The sequence below is a fragment of the Carcharhinus amblyrhynchos genome, chromosome 12 (genome assembly GCF_965287045.1).
Source record: "Carcharhinus amblyrhynchos chromosome 12, sCarAmb.v2.hapA, whole genome shotgun sequence".
Taxonomy (NCBI): Eukaryota; Metazoa; Chordata; class Chondrichthyes; order Carcharhiniformes; family Carcharhinidae; genus Carcharhinus; species Carcharhinus amblyrhynchos.
This window is the reverse complement of record NC_137335.1, coordinates 64,989,781-65,011,024: the sequence shown is the minus strand read 5'-3', so window position 1 is coordinate 65,011,024 and position 21,244 is coordinate 64,989,781. Positions and strand designations below refer to the sequence as shown.

The 21,244-nt window shown below is 42.7% G+C and overlaps 2 protein-coding genes across 2 annotated transcripts in view; one reads left to right on the top strand and one right to left on the bottom strand.

The window, feature by feature from the left end:
* Window positions 1-15,561, bottom strand: part of abcg5 (ATP-binding cassette, sub-family G (WHITE), member 5) — a 30,872-nt gene extending 15,311 nt beyond the window's left edge. Inside the window, exons 1-7 of the mRNA XM_080199663.1 lie at window positions 15,443-15,561; window positions 10,895-11,016; window positions 7,899-8,035; window positions 6,716-6,811; window positions 5,796-5,928; window positions 4,450-4,589; window positions 2,002-2,131 (exon numbers count right to left, since the gene is read on the bottom strand). Coding sequence (XP_080055789.1) covers window positions 2,002-2,131; window positions 4,450-4,589; window positions 5,796-5,928; window positions 6,716-6,811; window positions 7,899-8,035; window positions 10,895-11,016; window positions 15,443-15,561 — 877 coding nt within the window. The remainder of the gene's footprint in view (window positions 1-2,001; window positions 2,132-4,449; window positions 4,590-5,795; window positions 5,929-6,715; window positions 6,812-7,898; window positions 8,036-10,894; window positions 11,017-15,442) is intronic.
* Window positions 15,562-15,756: 195 nt separating this feature from the next.
* abcg8 (ATP-binding cassette, sub-family G (WHITE), member 8) overlaps window positions 15,757-21,244 on the top strand; it is a 43,826-nt gene continuing 38,338 nt past the window's right edge. The window contains exons 1-2 of the mRNA XM_080199662.1: window positions 15,757-15,795; window positions 16,132-16,242. Coding sequence (XP_080055788.1) covers window positions 15,757-15,795; window positions 16,132-16,242 — 150 coding nt within the window. The remainder of the gene's footprint in view (window positions 15,796-16,131; window positions 16,243-21,244) is intronic.

The window sequence follows — 21,244 nt, the reverse complement described above, 5'->3', positions numbered from 1 at the left end:
AACCTGTAGAATAGAAAATCATAGAAACCCTACAGTGCAGGGAGAGGTCATTTGGCCCATTGAGTCTGCACTGACCACAATCCCACCCAGGCCTTACCCCCATATCCCTACATATTTTACCTGCTAATCCCTCTAACCTACGCATCTCAGGACACTAACGTGCAATTTTTTAGTATGGCCAATCAACCTAACCTGCACATCTTTGGACTGTGGGAGAAAACCAGAGCACCTGGAGGAAACCCATGCAGACACGAGGAGAATGTGCAAACTCCACATAGACAGTGACCCAAGCCAGGAATCAAACCCAGTTCCCCAGAGCTGTGAAGCAGTAGCGCTCACCACTGTGCTACCATGCCGCCCTGTGTAGAATGGTAAAGTTTTTCAGCAGCAAATTATTCTATGATTTCTACTCTCTTATTCTCAATCTTTGTAACCTCAAATAAACTCCATTATAAGCCCATCTGTAGTGTCATCCATCTTCATCCCTGCTTCTGCATCTGCTGCTGAAACAATCATTCATGCCTCGGGCACATTCAGACTTTACAGGTCCAATGCTTTACTAGCTGGTATACCATCCCCCCTTGTAAACCTCAGGTTGTATACAGCACGTTACCCACCACACCAAGTTCCTTCACCCATCCTCCCGGCCTTCCTGGCCAGCATTGATTTGATTTATTATTGTCAGATGTATTAATACACATATCATAGAACCCCTACGGTGCAGAAGGAGGCCATTCAGTCCACTGAGTCTGCACCGACAACAATCTCACCCAGGCCCTTTTCCTTCAACCCCACACATTTACTCTGCTAATCCCCCTGACACTAAGGGTCAATTTAGCATGGCCAATCAATCTAACTGGCATAGGTCTGATGGCAGCAGGGAAGAAGCTGTTCTTGAGTTGGTCGGTACATGATCTCAGACTTTTGTATCTTTTTCTTAACGGAAGAAGGTAGAAGAGAGTATGTCTGGGCTGCATGAGGTCCTTGATTATGCTGGTTGCTTTTCCAAGGCAGCGGGAAGTGTAGACAAAGCCAATGGATGGGAGGCTGGTTTGAGTGATGGACTGGGCTTCATTCACAACCCTTTGCAATTTCTTGTGGTCTTGGACAGAACAGGAGCCATGCCAAGCTGTGATACAACCAGAGAAAAATGCTTTCTATGGTGCATCTTAAGAAGTTGATGAGAATTGTAGCAGACATGCCAAATTTCCTTAGTCTCCTGATAAAGTAGAGGTGTTGGAGGGCTTTCTTAACTATAGTGTCCATACAGAAGGACCTGGACACCTAAAAACCTGAAACTCTCGAACATTTCTACTTCATCCCCATTGATGTAGACAGGGGCATGCCCTTCATTGCTTCCTGAAGTCGATAACTATCTCCTTTGTTTTTTTGACATTGACATTCTGCATCCACCTCCAATTGAATATTACCTCCATGTTTAATTCTCTTCAAAGCCTTATCCTTTCCCAGCTCCTTAACCACCCCTGCTCTCAAACCCAATCCCTAACTCCAAGCCTCTAACTATGTGCTTTTCAGCTTCCCTCACCCTTTCTATCACTTTCCTGTTGATAGCTGTGCCTTCACTTGCATAAGCATTGCACTCTGCTATTCCCTCCTTAAATCCATCTGTCTCTCCACCTCCCACAGCCTATTTTTAAGACCTTTAAAGCCTACTTTGTTGATATATAAATATTCTGTTTGCCTCAATGTCCATTTTTATCTGATTGCATCTCTACGATGTTTTCTTTGTTAAAGGAGATAAGTAAGTTTTGAACAGATTTTTAAAGTTTCTTGAATAACTAAAAGACAGTGCAACTCAGAAAATAAAATTGTAAAAAGCAAGAAGGTGAGCCCTTTGTACAGCCTGACCAAAAATTTCTCTCTTAAAAGCTGCTAAAACTGATTTTTACTACCAGCCCACTAAGGTTTGGATCTCCGATTTGCAGAGAAAATGGCTTCTTTCCCTTTTCCAAAGGATCAGATACTTGAAAGATTACCTACCATATAAATCAAAAGGGTTGCAGTATTCAGGACACCGATAGCCACAGCTGCTGAAAAACTCTACCATTTCTTCAGTTCCGCCACAAAACACCATCTCTCCACACGTCATTATGCCAATTCTGTCAAACAACTTGAGAAATTTGCACAAAAGGAAATTAAACCGTACTGTACACATGCTGTTAAAAACTCCTCCAAGTAGGGCTAAGTTGATGGCAGCAGGGAAGAAGCTGTTCTTGAGTCGGTTGGTACATGATCTCAGACTTTTGTATCTTTTTCTTAACGGAAGAAGGTGGAAGAGAGTACGTCTGGGGTGCGTGAGGTCCTTGATTATGCTGGTTGCTTTTCCAAGGCAGCGGGAAGTGTAGACAAAGCCAATGGATGGGAGGCTGGTTTGAGTAATGGACTGGGCTTCATTCACAACCCTTTGTAATTGGAAGGGTTACAATTACAAAGTTGTAATTGTAAATTGGAAGGAAACTATCTTTTTCTGTTAGATCATAACTGTGCAACTGAGCATTGTGAACATTTTTTTATTTTTAATTTCAGACTTCTATCATTAGTATTTACTCCTTCATATTTCTTATGAAAATGTGTATTTTGGATATGCTTAATATCGCTTTTAGCATTCCATCTACATGGCTATTTAAAAAGTCGCTTAGGCCATTGGATGATTGGAATGTAAATGATTTTTAAAAGTCTTGATGCCAAACAAGGAACAAATAAATTATGTTATTCTGATACTTGGATTGTCAATTGAAATGTAATTAATATATGTATTTCAACAACCAGTGTGTTACCTGCTACATGCCCTGGAAATTGCACATATGGATTTTGCTTTCTATACTGTCCTTCACATAATATTTTATTTAATGAGTTTAAAATCTCAAGCAAAAGAAATCTCACATGTTTGTTCATGTATCAGGAAATTTCTTATACAGGGATCCCATTTATTTTTCAGAGATTATATGAAACTCAAAGGAAATATAAAGGTTACCAATTTTGCTTTAGTAATGACTGATTGGTCTGCTAACTGTATGAGAAATTTGCCACAAGTAAAATAATAAAAAAGAGGATTTAACTCCAAATTGTGGTGACTAAATTTCTTAAATTTTGATTTATGCGGGACTATTGTTTTTCTTTAAGTGTAAGTTTTATTCCTCTGATCTCACTCTAACCCTGTTTCATGACTGACAGTAGGACTAGGGGGCACAGCCTCAAGATAAAGGGGGGGCGGTTTAGAACGGAGTTGAGGAAGAACTTCTTCACTCAAAGGCTGGTGAATCTCTGGAATTCTCTGCCCGTTGAAGTGGTGGAGGCTACCTCACTAAATATTTTTAAGACGCGGGTTGATGGGTTTTTGATAAGAGAGGGGATTAAGGGTTATGGGGAGAGGGTGGGAATGTGGAACTGAGCCACGACAGATCAGCCATGATCTTATTGAATGGCGGGGCAGGCTCGAAGGGCTAGATGGCCTACTCCTGCTCCTATTTCTTATGTTCTTATGTCATTATGTTCTTAGGTGTGTTACTCGACTCAGGAAATTTCTCCAATTGGCAAACTCATCTTGATTTAAAGGGCTCCATCAGACCCAATTTTTGTTCTGGAGTGGCGGGGTAGGATAGAATCAGGCCTACCGAACACAGGAGCAGTTCCCAGATGAACATGAAGTTAAAATGACCTTACTGAGTTTGCCAGTAAGATATGAATCTGTTGGAAATGGATTTGGGGCTTCCATATCGGAGTCCTTCCCACCATTTTTAAGCGTCCGCGGGCTTCACCCAATTCCAAGAAACTCCAGCCCTCCGTGCGCTCTCTGGCAGCTTGGATACAGACAGCAGTCCTGCAAGGCCTCAAAGCTGCTGCTGGTTTTTTAAAAAAATGTTTTGCCAGTCCCTGGCCACCTTCTATAAAACAGCAGTCATTATTTTTAAAGAGGTAAATGTCTCAATAATTATTATGAAATACGAGGCATGCACTAATCACATAACTGCAGTAATTACAATTATTGGTCATCCTTAGACTTTTAATCCCAGATTTTTTTGGATTCAAATTTCACCATCTGTAATGGTGAGATTCAAACCTGGGTCCTCATTAGCCTGCATCTCTGGATTACTAGTTCAATGACACTAGTGCTAAGCCACCACCTCCCCTTGTCTACTGATTGATGAGGTGGCGGGGTTAGCATTATTGCATTTAGTCCGACATTGGGTCCTTCAGTTGGAAAAGATTTTCTTCAGTTGCCACTTACAACAAAATTGTTTTTCTAAATTGCAATGTTAGGATTTTGACACAAGACTCTCCCAGAGTCTTACCCCCCCCAATATCGCACAGTAAAAATGCATGGTACTACCTAGGCAAATAGATTATAAATTTGTAGTGTGATCACATTCACCCTTCAAAGCCTTTAATTTGACAAAACTTAACCAGCTACATTCACAGCATACTCACCTTGAAAAGTTCTGATCTGGGTTGATGAATTGTTAAGATCACAATTCTATTTTTGTGAGCTAGTTCAGAAAGCAGGACAATAATTTGGTTGGATGTCATACTGTCCAGTCCTGTGGTTGGTTCATCGAGTAAAATTACTTCTGATTAAAAAACAGATGGCATTTATTGAAATATAAAATAAACTGTACAGAACATCCAAGTAATGCACAAAGGTGTTAATATTACAAATTAAGTGTTAGCCATTCAGCAAGAAGTTTCAATTTAAAAAATTGTACTGCAGAAAAAGGTTAGCATCCTCTTGTTAAAATAGCATAACAATTTGAAAGGTAAAACCATAGTATAGTTAAAAAGTCACTTATAAATTATAGAATCCTGCAGTACAGAAGGAGTGATGTGGGTATGCCGGCGTTGGACTGGCGTAAACACAGTAAAAAGTCTGACAACACCAGGTTTTAGTCCAATCTATTTATTTGATAATATACTCACTAGCTTTCGGGGTAACCCCGAAAGCTAGTGAGTATATTATCAAATAAATAGGTTGGACTAAAACCTGGTGTTGTCAGACTTTTTACTGTACAGAAGGAGGCCATTTGGTTCATCGAGTCAGCACCAATCACAATCCCACCCAGGCCCTATCCCCATAAACTCACGCATTTACTCTAGCTAGTTTCCTCTGACACCAAGGGCCAATTTAGCATGGCCAAATCACATAACCCGCACATCTTTGGACTGTGGGAGGAAACTGGAGAACCCAGAGGAAACCCACGCAGACAGGAGGAGAATATGCAAACCATACACAGACAGAGGGCCAAGCCAGGAATCGAAACTGGGTCCCTGGTACTATAAGGCAGCAGTGCTAACTACTATGCCACTGTGCTGCCATTGTACAGAAATTGTACAGAAACTTCAAATAGCACACTTTTGTTGCTGATTCTGAAATATGACTGCTAAATTAGCAAAAAGGAAATTATTCAAACAATCAAATATTAATCACATTTAAATACAGAATTGACTTCAAAACTAAAGTTGTGGTCAAACATTGTGGGTTCAGACTAAAAACCAACCATCGTCCCATTATGTTTGAATTCGCAACCATCAAATAAATTACTACTTTGTAATCACATCCTAGGTAGTCTTTGCAATATTACAAGATAAACCATTCTATTAGATGACTGATTATCGTTAAACCTGGTATTCATTATTTTCTGTATAATCCAGCTGAACCTATCAATTCAAAGGCCTGAGATCAGGAAATGCAAGTCCTTCCTTTGGCACTCCCGAATGGGATGCAATTGCAGCTTACTAAAGCAAAATTGGATTAAAGTTATAATTAAACAGGATCTTACTGGGATCTTGAAGAAGCTGTGCTGCTATGGAGACCCGACGTCTTTCACCACCTGAGATCCCCCGAAAGACATGGCCTCCAATTACATGATTGGCCACATGACTCAAGCTAAGTTCCAACATGACAGATTTCACCTGAAGACACAGGTATACATATTTTAACATATTTTTCATTGTACTTCAATTGTATTGTCAATCTGAGTCTTATAATATACTTACCAGGTAAATTGCAGTTTTGAATCATCAAAGCACTGAAGTATGCACTCTTGCGTCTAAACCATGTGATCTTACAACAATGTATGCTACCTAATTCCTCTATCTATACTAATATAATTCTCCAACAAATCAATGAAGAATTAAAATCTGCAGCATTTCCTGTTAGAGAATGTGTGTAAAGGCTAAGTATGCTTTTGTTTGAATTTACTTCACGCACTAAGGCTGCAAAATTTGGCTTTGTAGTACAGCTGGATCCAGTGCTAAAGAAGTCAAAGGCCCTCAAAAAGCCAGGCACAGCTCGTGTTTTAGGTCACTTCCTGCACCCTCCATGCAGGTAGGGACATAAGCACAGCCACGTGTTATACATGTGCCAAAAATATTGATGATCAGACCGTAACATCATCTTTGGATTACCATGAGGCTGGTTGATTGGAGTCAAGAGTTCTGTGCCCATGGCTCATCTCTGCTACTCTACCATGGGGGTACAGGAGCCATGATGCCATCAGGATCATCATGGGGCAGCGGAACATTGAAGTTCTCCAGTAACAGCCCTGCTATCTGGGTCATTCAGAGATGGAGGAATTGGGGGGAGCGGGGGGGCTTATCTCGCCAGAGTGCATCTCCAAATTTGTGGTGTTCTGCTGTGTCTATCACAGCATTACTATGATGAGGGTGCAGCAGCTGCCACCTGGAAAACACAAGGTACCTTTTTTTTGATGGCATTAGAACTTCCACGTAGTGCCAGTAGGCCTGTGTAAGTCAGTGTTTCTTCCACTGTGAGGTAGCTGAGTAAATTGTCACTCTGTAAAAGAAATGGGATTGAGTATAGTGAGTTCACCTTAGAAATTAAATAATTCACTGCATTTTCATAATTCTTTAATAAAACCTTGCAGTACAAGTATATTTCCTCTTTCCCTCAGGAGTGATCCTTGTCATGTGTGTGTGAGATGTATAAATGTATTTGTGTGGGTTCGGTAAGATAAGGGGAGTGGGCGGTGCAGTGGAGAGGCAGAGATATGGCTGGAGGAGGGTGAAGGCATAGTCCACATGTGGCACCCATTCTGGTACTTTGCCCAGGAAGCCAATCTTTCAGTGCCAGCTCTGATGATATGTGCTGGTTTGGAGTTTGGGGACCAATAAATGCTTCAACTGCAAAATATCACTCCAACTGAAGGCATTGTGATTATTTACATACAAATCTTCACATTTTGAGGCTTAGTCATCCGTCCATTCAGTGATAGTCTCTGTTTGTGAGGTTTACATTCATGTGATGTCAACCTCACTGAAGACAGTTTCTGCATCATTGTTTGATGTCAGGGATGTGTGTTAAAATCTTTATTGGGAATGTGAATTAATGCGCTGATACCCTTTTTCCTCATGACACAGTTGTGCAAGGTCTGCTTGGCAACTTGAGGTTGTATTTTCTCTTGAAAAAAGAAGGCTGAGTTGTGTTCTCATAGAGATCTTTAAAATCATGAAAGGTTTTGATAGAGTGAAGACAGAGGGAATGTTTCCCCTTATGGGGTAACATGTAACTGGAGCCTGCCAAAAAAGACAGTCACCAAGAAATCTAATAAGGAATCCAGAAGATATGTCTTCGCCCAAAGAATGGTAAGAATGTGGAACCACACTGAGTGGTTGAAGAGACCAGTATAGATGCTTTTGATGGTAGATTTAAATTAGAAAAGATGGGAGAAGGTTTGAGTCCACTGACATGGACTGGTTGAATCAAATGGTTTATTTCTGTGCTATAAACCCTATATAACCTTACGTAAATTGAAAAAAATCTGTTCTATACTCAAAAATATTCGCAGTGTTGTAAATTTTCTATAGGTAAAATGCATGCTGTTACAAGTTACTGTTTAAGTTCATTACTATGTTATTATTACCTGTAAGACGTATGAAAAGCAGTCATGAAATTCTTCCTTTTTAAGTTTGCACCCATTCACATATATATCACCAAGTAGGTTTGTTTGCTTATATAATCTTCCCGCAATTGCATCCAACAAAGTGGTTTTTCCAGATCCTAAAGCATTAAATCATAATACTGGCACAACAATTTTCGAACAAAACATCATTTTTTTTAATCTACAGTACAAACAAACAAAATAATTAAAGCCTTTAATGCACCTTACATTAAGTTGTCTGAGCTCTGATGTCCCTGTTTGGTAGAAGTGCCTGATGGCATTCCTGGCTACCAGACTAGGAAGGTTCAGTTTCAACGCACAATCTGTGTTAGTTGTCTTGATTCTCTGCCAGGGTGGCAATAGATTATGTAGGGGGAGGGGGGTGGGGCGGCGAACGTACAGTAAAAATTCCCACTCTTCAAGGTAAACTTTCCATTTTGGGCACATCAGAAATTCAGGTGCATTCAAATGTGTGCTAGTTTTCAGAAGTGATTCATTTTATTCAAGTTGCTGCTGTAACTCTAATAAATGAATAAATAATAACTCTGCTTTAATTTGTATATCTCTGAATGTAAAGTCTTCTGTGAACTGACGTAATCAAATAGTGCTTCAGAGCACAATATGTTTTTGTTTTGAAAAAATATTCCTTGATATATTTAAGAATGACAACCTGTTGTAGTTTTATTAATTCAGTTGAAGATGACTTTATCACAAAGCTATGCATTTTTTATTATGACTCATCCATAAGTAACTGAAGCCAACTATGAAAAACTGCACAGAAACATTTTCTGGCTTAATTGATTACAGTAGTCAGTTTCTTAGTAAATTATTTCTTACTATTTAAAATGTTTTAAAAGGTGCCTCCTAATATCTTGCACCTAGTGGCAACTGCAAACCATAACCTTTAACCAGTTCCTACCAACCCCCACCCACCAGACACTCCATAGTTGTCAGCTTAGCTTCCAACACCATTATTCTTATGAGAATCATCTCCAAACTTTGTGGCTTTGGGTTCAGCTCCTCCTTCAGCAATTGGATCCTAAACTTCCTAACCCACACACTGCAGTCAGTAAGGATACGCAACTGCAGCTCTTCCATGATCATCCTCAACACTGGTGCTTTGCAAGGCTATGTCCTCAGCTCCTTATTATATACTCCTTATACACCTCTGACTATATGGCCAAATTCCCCTTCAACTCAATATTCAAGTTTGCTGATGACACCACTGTTGGGGGTCAGATCTCAAATAATGATGAGCCACAGTACAGGAAAGAGAAAGAGAATCTGGTGAAGTGGTGTGATGACAATAATCTCTCCCTCAATGTCAACAAAATGAAGCAGATAGTCATTGACTTCAGGAAGTGTAGAGGAGGGCATGTCTATGTCAACGGGTTGAAGTAGAAATGGTCGAGGGCTTTGAGTTTTTAGGTGTCCAAGTCACCAACAACCTGTCCTGTTCCCTCCATGTGGACACTATAGTTAAAAAAGCCCATCAATGCCTCTACTTCCTCAGGAGACTAAGGAAATTTGGCATGTCTGCTAGAACTCTCACCAACTTCTGCAGATGCACCAGATACCGCTTGTATCACAGCTTGGTATAGCTCCTGCTCTGTCCAAGACTGCAATGAACTACAAAAGGTCATGAACAATGCGCAGTCTGTCACTCAAACCAGCTTTCCATCCATTCATACTCTCCACACTTTCCGCCTCGGAAAAGCAGCGACCATAATCAAGGACCCTGACATCCTTCTTCCATCAGGAAAAAGATACAAAAATCTGAGGACATGTACCAATCTTCTTCCCTGCTGCCATCAGACTTTTGAATGGACCTACCTCGCTTAAGCTGATCTTTCACTACATCCTAGCTATGACTGTAACACTACAGTCTGCACTCTCTTCTTTCCTTCCCAATGTATGGAATGCTTTGTCTGTATAGCAAGAAACAATACTTTTCACTGTACACTAATACATGTGACAACAAATCAAATCAAACCCCAGCCCAGAGAGTTACAGTTGGGTGGAGAAAGGTTCAGTGCTGCTGCGACACCTGAATGCGTAGCCAACATCACTGTCTATGATTCTACATAAAGAATTCCCATTAAGTTGAAAAAAAGAAGGTTGCTATCACTCAACATGAGCAAAGTTGTCAGTGGAAGGGGGTAGAAAATTAAGGAATGTGGTTGCATGAAATTACTCCGAGGTATTAATTCAAATAGTGAAATAGTTTCATCCATGACTCGTCAACCAGTTCACAATTTCTGAGGAACCATTAGGGGAATGTAGCAACCTAACAGCAAGAGTTTCCTTAAAAAGAAAGTTTAAGTTATGAGTCGGGAGGAGGTTGACTGCTCAGTAAGGTCCTAAATATCTTACTAAGATACAAAAGGTAAGCGTCTTTCACAAGATACTAAGTATCTTACTAATATACTTAGTAAGTATCTTGCTAAAGATACTTACTTTAACAAATATTGTCCGCTTGCTAATGGCAAGTAACATAATAGAATACTGTCAGAATAGCGCTGACAGTATCACACTAGGTCTAGAGGAATATTGTATGATGGAGAAGACCTATTAGAAATAAAATTCCTCACTGACTTCTATGAATGACTGAAATTAGTCCAGATGACGACATTAGAATTCAAGTTTCCCCATAATTTGCGAGGAATAAGCCCTTTATCAGCTATCTGAGACGTTGAGGGGAGTTTTATGGCAATGCATTCAGAACGGGAGAACTCTGTAGCATGTATGGAAACAGTGGTTTCTGCAGTACATTTGTCCATTTGGCCTTTTAACCCAGCCGTGGCATTAGCCAGCTGTCCAACCAACTGCGGTGACTAGGCATGATGGTGACCCTGCATCTGTCTATTCAACACAACTATTTAAAGGAACACTACAAAGGGGAAAAAAAATGAAAATCAAAAAGCAAATTAAAAAAAAACTAAATCTGAAAAACAAAGCAAACTATTTGCATTAATTACCAGAATTTCCTAAAATTCCCATGAGTTGTCCACTTTCCACATAAAACGAGACATCTTTCAAGATATGCCTTGTCCACTTTTTATGGTACGACTGAACATCCCACCAAGGCCCAACTCTCTCACTGCAAGAACATAATTTTAAACATAAAGTAGCAAATAGTCAACACATCACATAGCTGCTACAATTTCCCTTTAGCATTATTTTCGAACATGTTCACATATTTTCCCTCGCTAAAAGAAAGAAAAGTTTGGGTGAGGTGCTAATCATAGGTGGCATTTCAATCATTACTGCTCCCTGATGGTGTGGTTTGATCAATTATTTATTCATCACTTTATTTTGTAAATTTTGTGTTCATTAACATGAGGAATTTAGCACTGGATAGTGTATTGAATGGTGGGGCAGGCCTGTTGGACTACTCTTGTTTCTATTTCTTGTGTTCTTTCATATTTGCAGTTTTTCTTTTAACTTATACTCTATTGAAACAGCTTTTTAAGGGTGGCACAGTGGTTAGCATTGCTGCTTCACAGTGCCAGGGACCTGGGTTTGAGTCCCAGCTTGGGTCTCTGTCTGTGTGGAGTTTGCACATTCTCCCTGTGTCTGTGTGGGTTTCCTCCGGATGCTCCAGTTTCCTCCCACAGTCCAAAGAAATGCGGATTAGGTGGATTGATCATGCTGAATTGCACCTTAGTGTAGGGGATTAGCTAGGGTAAACACATGGGGTTATGGGGATAGGGCCTGGGTGGGATTGTGGTCGGTGTAGACTCAATGGGCTGAATGGCCTCCTTCTGCACTGTACGGATTTTATGGGTTATGTTGTAATTTAAACAAGTGCTGGCTTTCCAAGTCAAAGGTTGGTGAATCCCTGGAACTCTCTGCTCCAAAGGTTGGTGGAGGCTGGATCATTAGAAGTATTTAAAGTAGAGGTGAATAAACATTTGATAAATTGAGAAATAGAGAGCTATGGGGAAATGGTGCAGAAAAAGATTTAAGACTGGCATAGATCAGCCAAGATTGTATTGAGTGGAGAGACAGGCTTCTCCCCCTGTCTGCGTGGGTTTGTTCAGGTTTCTTCCCACAGTCTGAAAGACGTGCTAGTTAGGTGCATTTTACCTGAACAGGTGCCATGGTGTGGCGACTCAGGGAATTTCACAGTAATTTCATTACAGTATTAATGTAAGCCTTATTTGTGACTAATAAATAAATAAAATTAATACATTGTGCACGCAGGTAGTGGCCCACATCCCAATCATTCCTACAATTGCAGCTGTAGCACCCATTATCCTTATGTAGAAATAAAAAGAACAAGCTGAAAATTCAGGAAATTTGAAATTAAAACAACATATTGGAAATGCACAACAAGCAGATCCAAATATGTATGGATTAGCTAGGTTAACATTCAGAATACTCCCCGTACACCAGCTGTATTAATCAAGTAACTCACTGCCTGTGAAACGTTTTCGGATGTTCTGAGGTTGTGAAAGACATTCATTCATTGATAGGGTCACACTGAAATGACAATCTATCTTTCTGTTTTGGATATTGACCGGGTTTTCTTGCTCTTCCTGTTTATATTTAATTTTTAGAGAATAAAAGTTACATCTGACACAGCGTGATGAACACATGATGTCAATTTATTGTTAACAATATCATATGATTAAAATATGCCTATTAAAAACACATTATTTACTAAAACTGTTAGCCAAAGGAGGGTAGGAGAAGCTATGAGGCTGGGCTAGCACTTAATATAAAAAAGGATAGCAAGAGTTTTTATAAATATATAAAAAGGAAGAGGCTGGCTAGGGTGAACGTTGGTCCTTTAGAGGATGAGAAAGGGGAGCTAGTGGTAGGGGATGGGGATATGGCTAAGGTCTTGAATAACTTTTTTGTTTCTGTCTTCACGGAGGAGGACGTGAATAATTTGCTGGGTGTTAGCGATGGAAAGGTGGTAGGACTGGAGGGTCTTAATGACATTACTGTTACTAGAGAGGTGGTGCTCGACAGACTGGAGGGGCTGATTGTGGACAAGTCCCCAGGACCGGATGGAATACATCCGAGGGTTCTGAAAGAAATGGCGGAGGTTATAGTGGATGCCTTGGTGGTTATTTTCCAGACGTCGCTGGATTCCGGGGAAGTGCCGGAAGATTGGAAAACGGCTAATGTTACGCCGTTGTTTAAGAAGGGTGCCAGGCAAAAGGCGGGGAATTATAGGCCGGTTAGTTTAACGTCTGTGGTAGGTAAAATGTTAGAATCCGTCATTAAGGAGGAAATTGCGAGGCATCTTGAAGGGAATTGCTTGATAGGGCGGACGCAACACGGTTTCATTAAAGGGAAGTCGTGTCTGACAAATTTACTGGAGTTCTATGAGGATGTGTCTAGGGCAGTGGATAGAGGAGAGCCGGTGGATGTGGTCTTTCTGGATTTTCAGAAGGCGTTTGACAACGTACCTCACAAGAGGTTATTGCAGAAGGTCAGGGGACATGGAGTTGGGGGTAGGGTGTTAGCGTGGATAGAGGATTGGTTGTCAAATAGGAGGCAGAGAGTGGGGGTCAATGGGTGCTATTCGGATTGGCGGTTGGTGACTAGTGGGGTGCCCCAGGGGTCGGTGCTGGGGCCTCAGCTTTTTACCATTTATATAGATGATCTGGAGGAGGGAACCGAGTGCAGGGTGTCGAAATTTGCTGATGACACCAAGATTGGGGGAAAGGCAAATTGTGCGGAGGGTGTGGAGAGTCTGCAGAAGGATCTAGATAGGCTGGGCGAATGGGCCAGGAAATGGCAAATGGAATTTAATGTTGGCAAGTGTGAGGTGGTCCACTTTGGTAGGAAGAATGGTAGGAAGGACTATTACTTACGTGGCGAAAAACTGCAGCAGGCGACGGTGCACAGGGACCTCGGGGTCCTTGTGCATGAGTCGCAAAAACCCAGCTTGCAGGTGCAGCAGGTGGTCAGGAAGGCGAATGGGATGCTGGCCTTCATAGCGAGGGGGATTGAATATAAAAGTAGGGAGGTCTTGCTGCAGCTGTATAGGGCATTGGTGAGGCCGCAGCTGGAGTACTGTGTGCAGTTTTGGGCGCCGCACCTGCGCAAGGATATTTTGGCCCTGGAGGGAGTGCAGAGGAGGTTTACTAGGCTGATACCGGAGTTGAGGGGATTGAGCTATGAGGAGAGGCTGAATAAACTAGGCTTGTACTCGTTAGAGTTTAGAAGAATGAGGGGAGATCTCATTGAGACGTATAAGATGATGAATGGGATGGATAGGATAGAGGTGGAGAGACTCTTCCCGCTCAAAAAAGACAGTAGGACTAGGGGGCACAGCCTCAAGATAAAGGGGAGGCGGTTTAGAGCGGAGTTGAGGAGGAACTTCTTCACTCAAAGGGTGGTGAATCTCTGGAATTCTCTGCCCGTTGAAGTGGTGGAGGCTGCCTCGCTAAATATTTTTAAGAAGCGGGTTGATGGGTTCTTGATAAGAGAGGGGATTAAGGGTTATGGGGAGAGGGCGGGAAAGTGGAACTGAGCCACAACAGATCAGCCATGATCTTATTGAATGGCGGGGCAGGCTCAAAGGGCTAGATGGCCTACTCCTGCTCCTATTTCTTATGTTCTTATGTTCATTTGTTAACACCTCTTCCATTGGGAAAAGGTACAAAAGTCTGAGAACACATATCACAGACTCAAGAATAGCTTCTTCTCTGCTGCCATCAGACTTTTGAATGGGCCTACCCTATATTAAGTCGACCTTTCTTTGCACCCTAGCTATGACTGTAACATCAGATCCTGCACCCTCTCCTTTCCTTCTCTCCTCTGTACTCTATGAATGGTATGTTTTGTCTATCTAGTACACAAGAAACAATACTTTTCACTGTATCCCAATACATGAGACAACAATAAATCAAATATTTAAATAAACAAATTTTAATAAACTGTACCTGATTGAGAAGAAAATTGTATTTATAGATTAGGGTTTTAAACTTGTGGAACACATTAATAGTAGTGCTCTGCATCTTAATCCTTTCTAAATACAACAGTATATTTATTTTTCACAGTGGTTCACACTGCTGCCTCACAGCACCATGGACCCAGGTTCGATTCCCGGCTTGGATCACTGTCTGTGTGGAGTCTGCACGTTCTCCCCGTGCCTGTGTGGGTTTCCTCTGGGTGCTCCAGTTTCCTCTCACAGTCTGAAAGACGTGTTGGTTAGGTGTATTGGTCACGCTAAATTCTCCCTCAGTACACCCAAACAGGTGCAGGAAAGTGGCGACTAGGGGATTTTCACAGTAACTTCATTGCAGTGTTAATGTACGCTGCTTGCGATACTAATACAACTTCTAAGGGCAAATCTGTCAGGACTGATCAGTTAAGTGTGATTTAAACAGAATCGCAATCACCTTATACTTACTTAAACAAATCTCTACTTCTCAGATCAGCCTTTGGAGTGTTTGCTTTCTGAAAAGCAGAGATTCGCTTGTGCAATGATTGATCGTTTGATTGACAGAAGCCGTCTCCACCCTCCCGGTGAAGTAAAAGTGGAGAGAAGCGATGGTGTTTACCTGACGGTGTAGTTGAGGTGACTGACACACACTGTGCAGGCTGCTTCTGCTGTCCGACCGCCACAACTGGGGCCAAACTCTTCTCCCGCCACAACACCCCCACCGCTTGTTTCTTCCATGCCTCCCTCCCTTATTCCCACCTCATGCGCACACACACACACACCAAATTTAAAACAAAGAAAAGGGTTTAAAAAAATGCAAAACTTTGCAAAGCAACGAAAAAGACATTTACATTAAATTAAATGGTAAGAGTGGATCTTTCTCAGCCCGGCTATGTGAGGGTGAGCGACCTGTTTAAAGCCGCAGGCGGGGATATGGCAACCCTTGGACCAGTGGATCGAGGCGGCGCCCTGGTAAGAGGGGGTGGGAGAGCGGCTCCTTTAAAACCCACTGGCTCCCCCCATTGCACGGAATCAGTGGCCAGGACATGGCTCAGATACACCTGCTCTCCGTCTAAACGTTGCTGCTGCGTTTTAACGTCGCGGTTAAAGTTCACCTTTCCTCAGCATGTCCAAAACAGTGGAGGACAATTGCCCACAGGAGGTGAGACTGAAACTCCGTTAACGCCCCAACAATTTCCTCCTGATCTTTCTTTTAGACAAAACTTGTTACTGTTTTAGGTTTTTATTGCTTTGTTTTTCACTCGTGGTTATCACGAATTTGTTGTCTCTTGTTCCTTTTTAAATCAGCCCAGCCGCCTTAGGAAGCAGCTCTTCTGTTCGTTAGAAGAGGAAAACAGCCTTTACTTCACCTACAGTGGCAAACCCAACGTCATCCAAGTGCGGGATCTCAGTTATGAGGCGAGTGACATCTGTTTTTTTTTAAATTAACAAAGCCAATGCTCAGGGTGGATCCTCACATAGCTAAATTCATTCCTTGCTTGCTCCAAAAACCAAATTCAAAATCCAGTTGAATCCAATTCATGGTCCCCACAACAGACATAAGATCCAAGCTGACAAGATAAGGCATTGCACCCATCTTGGGTTCAATTCCTCCCTTGATCTTGGAGACAGACTGCTTCAGATTGTTAGTGGTCCCTTAAACAAGGCTTTTTGAGAACGTGGAAGTTGGATGAGAGTTGATTCTGTTGTTGGTGCATATTTTTGTAGAGTGACCATTGATAATGCAATGTCTACTTTGTATTAAGTTGATCTTTCTCTACACCATAGCTATGACTGTAACACCTTCTTTGCTTCTTCCCTATGTACTCTATGAATTGCATGCTTTGTCCGTATAGTGTGTAGTTTGCACTGCTGGCATCCTGATCACTGGTCAGCCCTGCAACTCTGCATAGCTGCCCCTCTGACCCACACTCCACCTCCCCATGGCCGAATCGTGCCCCTCTTCCCTGATGTTTCTGGGCCAGCCTTGACCCCAGCCTGCCTTGCGCTCTCTCTCCCCTCCCAGTCCCGATCCCTTCCTGGCAGGCCAAACCCACCCTCTATCCCAATGGTCAGCCTTAATTGTTGGCCTCCTTCCCTCTGTCACTAAGCCCAAGTAAGAAGTCTCACAACACCAGGTTAAAGTCTGACCAGTTTATTTGATAGTAATACCATCTACATCATGACTAAGCCCAAGTGCAGAGTGACAGTTACTAGAGAGGCGGTGCTCGACAGACTGGAGGGGGCTGATTGTGGACAAGTCCCCAGGACCGGATGGAATGCATCCGAGGGTTCTGAAAGAAATGGCGGAGGTGATAGTGGATGCCTTGTTGGTTATTTTCCAGACGTCGCTGGATTCCGGGGAAGTGCTGGATGATTGGAAAACGGCTAATGTTACGCCGTTGTTTAAGAAGGGTGCCAGGCAAAAGGTGGGGAATTATAGGCCGGTTAGTTTAACATCTGTGGTAGGTAAAATGTTAGAATCTGTCATTAAGGAGGAAATTGCGAGGCATCTTGAAGGGAATTGCTTGATAGAGCAGACGCAGCACGGTTTCATGAAAGGGAAGTCGTGTCTGACAAATTTACTGGAGTTCTATGAGGATGTGTCTAGGGCAGTGGATAGAGGAGAGCCGGTGGATGTGGTCTTTCTAGATTTTCAGAAGGCGTTTGACAAAGTACCTCACAAGAGGTTATTGCAGAAGGTGGAGGGACATGGAGTTGGGGGTAGGGTGTTAGCGTGGATAGAGGATTGGTTGTCAAATAGGAGGCAGAGAGTGGGGGTCAATGGGTGCTATTCGGATTGGCGGATGGTGACTAGTGGAGTGCCCCGGGGTCGGTGCTGGGGCCTCAGCTTTTTACCATTTATATAGATGATCTGGAGGAGGGAACCGAGTGTAGGGTGTCAAAATTTGCTGATGACACCAAGATTGGGGGAACGGCAAATTGTGCGGAGGGTGTGGAGAGTCTGCAGAAGGATCTAGATAGGCTGGGCGAATGGGCCAGGAAATGGCAAATGGAATTTAATGTTGGCAAGTGTGAGGTGGTCCACTTTGGTAGGAATAATGGTAGGAAGGATTATTACTTACATGGCGAAAAACTGCAGCAGGCGACGGTGCAGAGGGACCTCGGGGTCCTTGTGCATGAGTCGCAAAAACCCAGCTAGCAGGTGGTCAGGAAGGCGAATGGGATGCTGGCCTTCATAGCGAGGGGGATTGAATATAAAAGTAGGGAGGTCTTGCTGCAGCTGTATAGGGCATTGGTGAGGCCGCAGCTGGAGTACTGTGTGCAGTTTTGGGTGCCGCACCTGCGCAAAGATGTTTTGGCCTTGGAGGGAGTGCAGAGGAGGTTTACTAGGCTGATGCCGGAGTTGAGGGGGTTGAGCTATGAGGAGAGGCTGAATAAACTAGGCTTGTACTCGTTAGAGTTTAGAAGAATGAGGGGAGATCTCATTGAGACGTATAAGATGATGAATGGGATGGATAGGATAGAGGTGGAGAGACTCTTCCTGCTCAAAAAAGACAGTAGGACTAGGGGGCACAGCCTCAAGATAAAGGGGGGTGCGGTTTAGAACGGAGTTGAGGAGGAACTTCTTCACTCAAAGGGTGGTGAATCTCTGGAATTCTCTGCCCGTTGAAGTGGTGGAGGCTGCCTCGCTAAATATTTTTAAGACGCGGGTTGATGGGTTTTTGATAAGAGAGGGGATTAAGGGTTATGGGGAGAGGGCAGGAAAGTGGAACTGAGCCACGACAGATCAGCCATGATCTTATTGAATGGCGGGGCAGGCTCGAAGGGCTAGATGGCCTACTCCTGCTCCTATTTCTTATGTTCTTATGACAGCAGGTACCCCCCCCCCATCCCACCTTTCAGAGGCCCCATCCCTTAGCACCACCTGATGCCTAGTGGGCAGTGCCACAATGCCTCCTTGGGCATTTCCACTTTGCCCCTTGGGCAGTGCTGGGGGCCAGGTTGGCATTGTTATGCTGGCAATGCCCAGAGGGCACCCTCCCTCCTGGGATGGCCCCCCTTCATTCCAGTGGGAGTGGGCTGCCAGCTCCCCTCTAGTGGGAAGCTGCTGTAAACCTGCTGGAGTGAAACACTCCTGGCAGGGCAGGGAGAGGCTAACAGGCTTGGAGATTTCAGTCCTGGGCGTGCTAATGGGATGCTAATAGTGAAGATGATTGCAAAGATTGATGGGGGGGAAACTAACTTGATTTGTCGAGCGTTTTATCAAATGTCATTAATAAGACGAGAAGACATAGGAGCAGAAGTAGGCCATTCAGCCCATTCAGATTGCTCAATAAGAAACTGGCGCAGCATCTGTAGCATTTGTCTTTATTTGCTACAGGCAAGAGCAGAGCCTTGTGAACATAATAAAGGGAGAAAGTTTTGAACAGTAAGTGATATGCCTGCTCGAAAGCACAAATGTAATTCCCATTAGCCAGTGATCTCTGCTGCTGTGAGTTCAGGTTTCATGGATGCCTACAGCAAAGTTATGACAATTAATATACTTCAAAAGTATTCCAGTGGCTTTAAAGCTTCTAGGGACATACTGCTGTGTGAAAAGTAGTATATAAATATCAGATTTCACTTTCATTTGGTACGCTACACTGGGGAGATAACACCAGACAATGTCCTTTGAGCAACATGAGCAAAGTGCAGTGGACGCTTGTGAAATTTTGAAATCAGTCAATCTTGTCTGTAAACATTTTGTAACTCAATACACTGACATTTTTGATGATTTTCCTAATTCTAGACATGATCCTACTACAACTGCAGCAAAACTTTTTTTATTCTTGTACAAGTAAAGCCATTTGCCTCCCTAGCCATTTTCTTGCAGCCAGTTAATGTTCAGCAGGATGTTAACTTGCTAAGGGTGAGAATCCCACCCGTATCTGGGCAGGAGGTCCCAGATTGGTTGGCAGCTCTCTCGTCCCAGCTGTGCCAGGTTTGAGCGGTGGCCACTGCTGGTACTGCAGCCTAGTCCCCAAAGAAAAGATCATGGAGGGTAAACCGAATGTAAATCTGGGGTATTGGTGAGACCTGGCTGGCAGGCCCCAGTGAGGAGGAAAAGGGGCCAGTTTTGAGAAGCTGGAAGGGGAGGTTTAAAAGGGGATATGGCCTTGCAGGGGCTGCCTCTGATGGACCCAAGGAACTCCCAAAGGCCCTCTTGCCTAACACCAGTCGGCCAATTAAAAAGTTGCTGCACCACCAACTTGGCAAGATATCCCTCTGCCACAGATAAACTAGCAATAGGCAAAGTGAAACCTAATTGAAGGTTGGAAAGTGGGTTTGCAGTAGGTAGGTCATGCACTGCGGTTAAGAACTCTGATGTGGCGATGCCGGCGTTGGACTAGGGTAAACACAGTAAGAAGTTTCATAACACCAGGTTAAAGTCTAACAGGTTTATTTGATAGCACAAGCCACTAGCTTTTGGAGCACTGCCCCTTCATCAGGTGGGATTTCAGTTCACAAACAGAGCACGTAAAGACACACACTCAATTTACAAAATAATGGTTGGCATATGAGTCTTTACAGGCAGTCAAGTTTTAAAGGTACAGACAATGTAAGTGGAGAAGGGGTTAAGCACAGGTTAAAGAGATGTGTATTGTCTCCATCCAGGACAGTTAGTGAGATTTTGCATGCCCAGGCAAGTCACAGGGGTTACAGATAGTGTGACATGAACCCAAGATCTCGGTTGAGGTTGTCCTCGTGTGTGGAACTTGGCTATAATACGTTTTTGGAGCTACTAACCACAAAATATGGCCCACAGTGATTTATGCCATCAAGCTTTTTATTTAAAGATGTTCTTTGGAGACCTTTAATATGGTTGCTTGCCTACATGTTCTAGTCATTTCTTTTGGTGTTCTGCCTTCATATTTTCATTATCATACCAACTTAGACATTAGAAATACACAAGAATGGAACAGTAATAACAAATATTCATCATGATGGTGTAAAATTTATTTCTAATGCCATAGAAATTAACTTAAACAGGTCGAATTTGAATGTTGAATGTCAATACTTCATATTATTTCAATAGTGATTTTGCTATATTTTATACATATGTGGCGTGGGAAGTATATGACGAAGCTGAAGGCACTTTAGGGAGGTAAAATATGCAGTGGCATTTTAGAATATGTTTACGAAAGCTGAAATTAATCTCCTGTAGTAAAGCAAATGGGGAGCTGCAGATAAATTTCTGAATTATCCTTTCAGCAAGTGAAAGGGATATTGCCATGAATCCCACTTCCTTCTCATCAGCAAGGATTAACATGTTGCAGGAAGAGACTATTTATTCCCGCTGCATGGTTGCAACTTTAAATTCATCAAGTGGTGTCCTGAGGAGCTGCCATTTCCTGTCTCAGACATTTTTTAAAAAAAAGGTTAGACTACTCTGATACTGAGGAATAGTCATATTTCG